General features: G+C 34.8%; 1 protein-coding gene across 1 annotated transcript in view; it reads left to right on the plus strand.

The window, feature by feature from the left end:
- Nucleotides 1-8,750, plus strand: part of FCHO2 (FCH domain only 2) — a gene marked incomplete at its 5' end in the record, with an annotated part of 37,383 nt that overhangs the window by 20,666 nt on the left and 7,967 nt on the right. The window contains 4 exons of the mRNA XM_010009957.1: nt 842-971; nt 5,475-5,586; nt 6,199-6,354; nt 8,435-8,567. Of these exons, the coding sequence (XP_010008259.1) occupies nt 842-971; nt 5,475-5,586; nt 6,199-6,354; nt 8,435-8,567 (531 nt within the window). The remainder of the gene's footprint in view (nt 1-841; nt 972-5,474; nt 5,587-6,198; nt 6,355-8,434; nt 8,568-8,750) is intronic.

The raw sequence follows: 8,750 nt of genomic DNA on the forward strand, positions 1-8,750 counted from the left end.
GTCCTCATTATATATAAACTCCTTTAACAATCCCCATAATCTGCATGTAAACCACATAATCGGCAACAACTGTGATAGATTCAAAAATAAATGGTTACTCAGCCAGAATAGATGCTTCAAGGGTTCCAGTACCTTTTAGATAGGTTAATCCAAAAATAATAATTTGTTAGTAATACCTGAACAGTTAAGTGAATCATAAAAATTTCCATAGATTTAGGATGGAAGGAACATTTTAAGATCTCTAGGCCAGCTTCCTGCTCAAAAAAGGGCTAACTTCAAAATTGCATCATGTTGCCCAGGGACATGCTAAATTTTGAAAATCTCCAGAGAGGAAAAGCTTACAATCTCTGTGGGCAAGCCTGTCCCAGGGTTTAACCATGAGGTTACAAGAAGAAATTTTTTCCCCAAGTTCAGATGAAATTTCCTTTGCTGTAGCTCTTGCATCTCTGAGAAGAGCCTGATGCCACCTTCTTTGTAAACCCTTTTAGCTAGTAAAAGACATTTGCTGCACACATACACAAGGCTGTAGGCTTAGGTCCTGCTACTGTGTTATTGCAGAGTTATTGACAGGCTGCTACATAATCAAATATATTAGACTTAAATACCCAGGCAAAAACTTAATAATGGTAATCTATGAAATAATGGAATTGATTCTAATGGGAAAGGTGGTTTCTCGGATTTACACAAAATACTAGGGTAGATAAAGCATTAAAGAAGCTATGTTGAGAAACACTATGAAATTGATTGGGGCGTGAAATGAAGAACTGTTCTATTTACAGGCTTTTTTTTTCATTGCTTTAAAATCACTTCATGTGATGCTATTGTAATCTCTTTTGTTCAGCCTAGGCCATTCAGCCCTCCATTGACTTCTAACTCCAGTCCACCTCCTGCAGCTCCTTTGGCACGTGCAGAGAGCATTTCCTCCATATCCTCTTCTGCTTCTCTCAGTGCAGCAAACACACCTACAGTTGGTAAGTTAAATTAAACATTTTAACTTATTTTAGAAATAGCATAATTCTGCCACTAGGTTCCACCTGTTAGGAAAGCCATTTGTTGGAGTTAGTTGTTCCATATGTGAGTCCAGTCTAGGTACTTCAAGCATCATTTGTAATGCCTGCTTCTAAATGACACTGACAGGGGATTTAATTGGATTAGACCATACATCCAATTATGGCATGTTCTTTAGAGAAATATTTTTCAAAAATAATATTCTATGAGTTCTTGTTTTGTATGCTTGTACATCCATTCATCAAGCACAACATGTTATCATATATTTGTTCAGAAGATGTTATTATATAAATGCAGGAATATTTTGGGATCTGAAAAGTCTGAATGAACATAAATGTTTACAAAATTGAGTTATGTTCTTTTTTTTTTTATTATCCTGTTGCATTTTCCAAAAAAAATGAAAGTAATGCATCTCTTTCTTCAAGTTAGTGAAGTATATAAGCTAAAGAGGTGTTTAGTAAAAGAAAAAAAAAAAAAAACAAAAAAACAAATAAGACGAAGATGAAAAGCAAATTAGTTTTCATGTGTTGCCACTAATTTCAGAAGGTGTTCTCATATTTTTAAAGGAAAGTCCTTCAGTTTTGATATTTGGTTATAACAAATGAAAAGGAGACTTATTAGGGAACAGTTTTTGTGTGGTTGGTTTGGCTTTTTTAAAGAATTTAACTTGTTTCTGTAGCAGAATTGAAGTGGTTTATTCCTGGTTGTATTACCACTTTAGTCCCAAGCCAAATGAGACAAGATCTTGAGTTAACAGTTACTTATGAATGTTACTGATGCCAAAGATTTCTCGCCCAGGCTCAGCAGCTCAGGAGAGCACCTGACAGCTTCTAGTGGGAGTAGTGCGAGTTCTGCACTGAAAGCAGTGCAGCTATTTCCAACTGTGCAAGGCAAAAGCTAGTAAGATTTACCTAGCCTTAGCTGTTACAGTTCAGTGCCCACCAGTTTCCCAAATGCTGAGAAGCATCACAGAAATATAACTGGTATTTTGGTTGCCAAAGTCCATCCAGGCTCACATCCTCAGGTCTCAGTACCAAGGAACCCAAAGTTGGTGGCAGCAGCATCGATAGTCCCAGCTGTGAGTGTGTGTGTGTGTTGTTGGAGACAGTGACAGAGTGAAATCATGAGGTGAGGGAGGAGGTAAGGAGGTGTGTGCTGATGCTGAGGTTTGGCAAGTTTATTCACTGGGCCTAGAAAAAATAAACAAGGACAGTTCAGTCTGCATTGACTGTAATAACTAAATAGTCCTGAAGAGCTGAGAAGGACAGTGCAGATAGCTGAAAGACTTTGGGGCATGAGCATATACTCTACACGACTGTCTATATTCTTTGACTTTTGCACAATACAGTGTTTCTGATACTCCTTTTGTTCAGAATAATAGAGTTGACTTTAATGATCTTTTTCCAAGTGAACTTTAAGGCATGTATAATTGAATGTTTCTTTTATGCTTTAGCCTTAATTTGCAAAATATTTATGTATATATTAATGTTTAACATTATTTTTGCTTGAAATACTTTGTTTTCTTGCAATGTTTTGTTTTATTTAAATGTAATAGAGGATGATCTTTTGATTGGAAATCTTCCTACAATTGAAAAGCTTTGTGAGACACCACCAGGTATTGTGCTCAAAGCAGATCTACATGTTAACTAATAATCCTAATATACTGCACCTAATAAAATTGTACTTTTGGAACAAGTTTGTCCAGCTTTTTCTAGTATCTGGCAGATACAAGTAGCCTGAAAGCTCAATTACATAGCAAGTTATATGTTGCTGAAATCACCAAAACTTGATATAACTGCTTTTATATAACAATCATCTGTCTATCTCTTCTCTGCATCAAACAAACCGGAACTTGCTCTTGCTTCTTTGGTTTGTCAATACTACTTTCTTTCAAGTAAAGTGAATACTTTTTTACTTTGACAATCATAAGACAAGTAGGTAAAAATGTTTCTATACTCACATATAATACAGTTCTTTGAAGATACAGATAATAAAGGTAATCTTTAAAAGAAATTTTATTTTCATGACAGCCTTTTAGCCAGTGTTAAAATTGTCTGAATCATTGTTCCTAAACTGAACTAAAACCATTTGATCAGCTTTGTTTATTTTCCCTTTTTATGACCTATAATGCAGTCTTTTATTCTGCAGCTTGGCAACCTCCCTGAGTGTGTCACTGCAACTGTTTGCATGTTCTCATCGGTAGTTCTTGTGTTAGCACAGCTCAGGGGCTGCTAATGGTGGTTGGGGCAGAGGCAGGTGGCAGGGCATCAAAGTCAACTTTGCTGTCACTGCTGAAGGTGCTAGAACTGGAGCCTTGGGCTGAGATGCAGCCTGAGATGCAGCGAGGCTGCCTTGACACAGCCCTCCTCTGAGAGCTTACAGCAGGTGTGGAAGGCCCTGTAGCTCGACATTGCTACATTGCTTTGTCTCTTCAGCAGCAAGGCAACAGAACAATGACTTCCAGAGTTAAGTTAAGCAGTTATGTTTGTTTCAGTTTACTGGGTTTTACAAAAACACATAGATTTTGATGAGTCAATGGGTGATAAACAGTGGGGGCAGAGTACATTAGAGAGAGAAGCTGTTTCATTTGTAGTTCCTCAAATACATCTCAGAGAAATTCATATACTCATATTTGTTTGCTTTGGTGTTCCCCCCAAAAAAGTAAAAATAGTGTCGTTATTGCTAATAAAATTCACTCTTTAGTCAAGAAATCAGTATTTGTCTTTTACCCATAGGAGTGTCATTTATGTATTTCCATTACTCTGCATTGCAAGTATCAATATAAAAATATACACAAAGACAGGATAAGTAAAATATTTAAAAATACGCATCTGTAAACAATCTGACATAATTAATACATGGTAATCACCTCCTATCTGCTTGCAATTGTTCGTTCTTCCTTAGTAAACTGGGAGAAAAAGATGGTAAAACACCCCAGCAACCATAGTGCCAGAACTACTGAGTGCATATTTTCACTTTAGTGGAAAATACTTCTAGAATTCAGTATCTCAGCAAACAGAATTTCTGGTTGTTGTTAATTCATTATTTTATTGCACATTTGCTTCTTGAAATTGTGATTTCTAGATTCCTGAGATTATTGAGAATCACAGCTTTTATTGGTAGGTTTTGGGGAGAAAAAGAAAACTTTGCAAACATGAACTATGTATTGTCTGAAAGAATAAATAAAACCAACCTACTATTCATACTGAAAAAATAAATAAATTAGTGTTTTGGAGCCAGCATCATAATATTTCTTTCATCTGAGAATTTCTGAACACCTGTGACTAGAGTATCACTTTCAACCTAAGGAGGACTCAATGTTGTGCTAAATTTTTTTCTTTCATGATGCTGAGAGTATTCAGAGTGTTCTACTAGCTTAGGCAAGAAACCATAATGAAGACTGAGGTATGAGGTAGCAGAGTTAGACCAACTCCTGTCTTTTACTCTTGTGTTACTACTTCTTTCACTTACCTCTGGATTTAAGGTCAAATATCTCATATTAGTCTTTGTGTGAAGAACAAAGTCCCAACTTCATTTTGGCTTTTCAAAGAGCTCACAAAGTACAGCCACTGTTCTAGAGTAAATAGGATTAGTTTGCCATGAGAAATATTATATTGAAGAATTTTGTTTCTGCTTTATGATGGTATGAGAGAAAAATTCTTATTTTGCTCATGAAAAAAGAAAGATTGTGCTTCCTTTGTGATAGTTAATATTATGTGATAAAGGACATTTCAGCAGTGATATAAGAAATTAAGATGCACTACACTGCTGTACTAATAAAAATTTAGAACTTCCAGTATTGTCTTTTATGTTTGGTACACATACAGAGAATTGGTGAAATGTAAAATCCTGTGACAATGGTTTCATTCTTAGTACACATATTTCAAAAAGCCTGACCATGAGATCTGAGTTCATTTTAGTAGCTATGCATTGGAACTGTGTTGTGTAAAGGCTTTTCCAACAACTTCTGCTTGGGAACTGTGACCTCTGTTGTTGGAAATAATTAAAAGAATATTCAACAGTTAACTTATAAAGGGTAATATTAATGTATTTACATTTAAGTTCATGCATACTGTAGGTGAATTCTTTGCCTTTCTGTGACCATTTTATCATACATTTTTCCATACAGTAAGCATACAGTAGGGATTTTTTTAAGTGTTCTAGTCAATGTCTAATTTCCTTTGGATCTGTTTATTTCACTTTCACCAGTAGCTATTTTAATGAAGTGTTCCTTTGTCTTTTCTTGTTTCTGTCCATTTACATAATGTCATACTGATAGACTTGTTTTCTTAGGCAGCTAAGCACTGTTTTGATGGTACAATTGTACTGCACTATGTATGTATTTCTTCAGATGCTACTGTGACCTTGATAGCAAAAATCTCATTAAAATTACAGATGTAGTCAACTGTTCTGAAATCTATTGTAAGCTTTTTGAAAATTAAACCTATACACTGTATGTATTCTAGGTGTTTCAGGTGGTCCCAGCCCTGTCAGCCTTGGAAACCAGGACACCTTGCCTGTTGCAGTAGCCCTTACTGAATCTGTAAACGCCTACTTTAAAGGAGCAGATCCCACAAAGTTAGTTAAATAGTGAATTGTTTTGAATAATAAGTTACAGTAAGAAAACACACTGGATTTACTTTTAATATTTTTGGGGAAAATGTTGTGTATTAGAAGGGGGATTCAGAGGGTTGGTTGGTTTTTTTTTTCCCTGATATACATGACAACAATGGCTTATTGCTCTGTATTGGCCAGCATCCCACTAGAAGTTCGTATATCCTTGCTTTACAAAACTATGTTCATTGATAAAACTGAAAATGAGAAGGGTTTTTATCATAGTCAGGTAGGTGCTACATGTAAATTTGGGCAGCTAAAAGCCTCTCATTCCATTACATCCCTTGCTATGCTACTTAGGCTTTGCCTAAGCATAGCTGTGCCATGTTTTCACAGCCTAAAAAACATCCACAAAGACTACTGTATGCTTTAACTGGCTAAAGCTTTTTTTTCTTATTTCATCTAACTTTCAAGCTGAAAGTGATGGTACATTGTCACATTACCCTCATGTGAAATCGATTTTCTGGTTTTAATTCAGATCATCAGATTTTGAAAGTACAGCAATTGCTTTAAAATTAGTATTAAAGCTAGGCAGTAATGAGTTGCAATGAAACTAGTGTTTTCATTCTTTTCTAGATGTATTGTGAAGATTACTGGTGATATGACAGTATCATTCCCAAGTGGGATTATTAAGGTGTTCACCAGCAACCCATCTCCAGCCGTGCTCTGCTTCAGGATGAAGAACACAAGCAAACTAGAGCAGATACTTCCAAATGCACAACTTGTATACAGGTTTTGTATATTTTTAATAAAAAATAAAACTACATGATTTGTGTATATGTAAATCAGAATTCTCTACAGTCTTGTTGATTTGCTTATACACGATTTCATTTCCTGAATTAATTTTACTCATCTCTGTTCTCTCTAACGCCACCATTAAAAAATCTCAGGGATTACTGAACTTGAAACTCATGCTGAGTGTAACAGGAGCTATAAAAAAATAGTTTGTAAATGTAGCTGGTTTTACATGCATTTTATAAATTTTTCTTTATACAGTAGTAAGAGTGGTAGGATTAAATGATGAAACAGTAGTCTTACATGGAAGACAAGTAGTAGGAGCTACACCTAATCTCATTCATCATTTACTAGCATATTTTTAAGCTGTATCATTTCTACAATAGATCAGATGCATTACATAGCTGTATTTCTCAAGTATTTAGCAGGACACGGGAGAATTCTTAAGAAAAAAGGATGCTGATTGTGTAGGATAATCGTTGGAATCACAGCACTTGAAGATCTTTTAAAAAAATTATAAAACTTGAAATTATTTAGCAGAGATTTCTTTCACCTAAGCTGTATCTATTTAATTTATTGAAGAAAATATTTGAAAAAGTGAAACGGTTTTAGATGCTACATTTTTGAAATTACTAAAACAAAGACTCAAACCATACATATCCATTCTTTTGTATGTAATTTCATTTTTATCATTCATATGTAATGAATGAGTCATACAAAGTTAATCACTTTTTGACATGCCAGTTTATAACTGAAATGGTAGCAGAGCTATATCAGAGAATTAGTTATACTGGAAAAGTATATTTTGAAAAAAGTGAAAGTGTCTAGTATTCTTTAAGTGCTGTAACATTTCACCTCTAATTATAAAGGATGCATATAATGGATATTTACGAAGTTAAACTCATATAGTAATATTTTGACTCGTGTACTGCAAAGGGTCTCATTTGCTTGGTACTTAATGGACATTTAAGTTTTTAATGAGAGTGATATTTCTGGTGATGTCAGAATTTCTGATTTGAATTGAATTTGTTTGTGGAGCAACAGAAAGGTTTTACTACTAGTTTCATTTCTCTAAATTGTGTAAGGCCTCTTTAGTGATAAGTAAGTATTTATATGTTTTACAGAAAATGGAAATTTCATCAATCACAACAGTGTATCAAGAAGCAAATTCTGAGTAAACTGGACAGACTATGGTACTGCAGTCATATTTACTGTGTTGCAGGTGCTCATTGTCAGCTTTCACTCTGCAGCTTTCACTCTGCATTCCTTAGGAATGGATGCAATTCTTCACCATATCCACAGACATTCAGAAGAGGTCTTTGGTTCTTAAGTGATTTAAATTCAGGGGTTTGAATCAATTTTCTTAAAAGCTTCATCCTTATTCAAAATAGAACTGATGCAACCAGAGCTGAAAATAGTCTTGATCTGCAGAACACCATCCTCCAGTAGCTTCTAAACAGCTTCTGCAATCATGTGCGCTCTTATCTACATATAGAAATGATATAATAAAATGTTACTAAGATCAAATGTGACTATAATTATCTAAGAAACAACTGATTATAATAATTTGAAAATCACTTTTAATTGAAAAAACTTTGAAAGCTTACATTCTCTAGAAATATATGGAAGTATGGTAACAGACACAGCACAAATCTTAATTTGGTGCATTAGTGAAGCTATGTCATATTCCAGGCCAGTTATGATTTTAGGATTTATTCCAAATTAGATAACATTCCCTTTCAAATACCACTTTCATCCCCACCTCCCACATATCCTCACAGCACCTAGTTGTATTAAAATTGTGGTTTATTAAAAATGAAATCCAAATTCAGCATGAACTCCATCTTGTGATGTAGATAATCAGCGGAGGAAACACTGCTCCACAGACTTGAAGGAGAATTTTTATATAACAAGCCGTTAATTTGTCTTAATATTTAGAAATTGTTAAATGTTAGAAAGCATTAGAACAAATTTGTGCTTGAAATAGCAAAGAGAAAGATCTAATCTCCATTTTTAGACATACAAATAATAAAACTCAGTGTTGCCTTCTGACTCCTACCTTTCTTTTTCTTTGTAGTGATCAGTCACAAAGTGACTCCAGTACTAAGGACTTCTGGATGAACATGCAAGCTATAACTTTCTACCTCAAGAAATTATCAGAGCAGAATCCATCTGCATCCTATTACAATGTGGATGTTTTAAAGTATCAGGTAAACGCTTTTTTCCCTTTGGAATTTTTTAAGGAATTCTGGCAGATTTCATACTACACAAAAATTAAAAGAGTTGTTCTTTGCCTGCTAGCATGCAGATGAACTGTCATCCCTCATCTAGACAAATTCTGGGTAGACCACTATGTACAGTGCATAGGCTCTGCCCACACTTAGTGCATTCCT

Source organism: Nestor notabilis, unplaced genomic scaffold (assembly GCF_000696875.1).
Source record: "Nestor notabilis isolate BGI_N333 unplaced genomic scaffold, ASM69687v1 scaffold4040, whole genome shotgun sequence".
NCBI lineage: Eukaryota > Metazoa > Chordata > Aves > Psittaciformes > Psittacidae > Nestor > Nestor notabilis.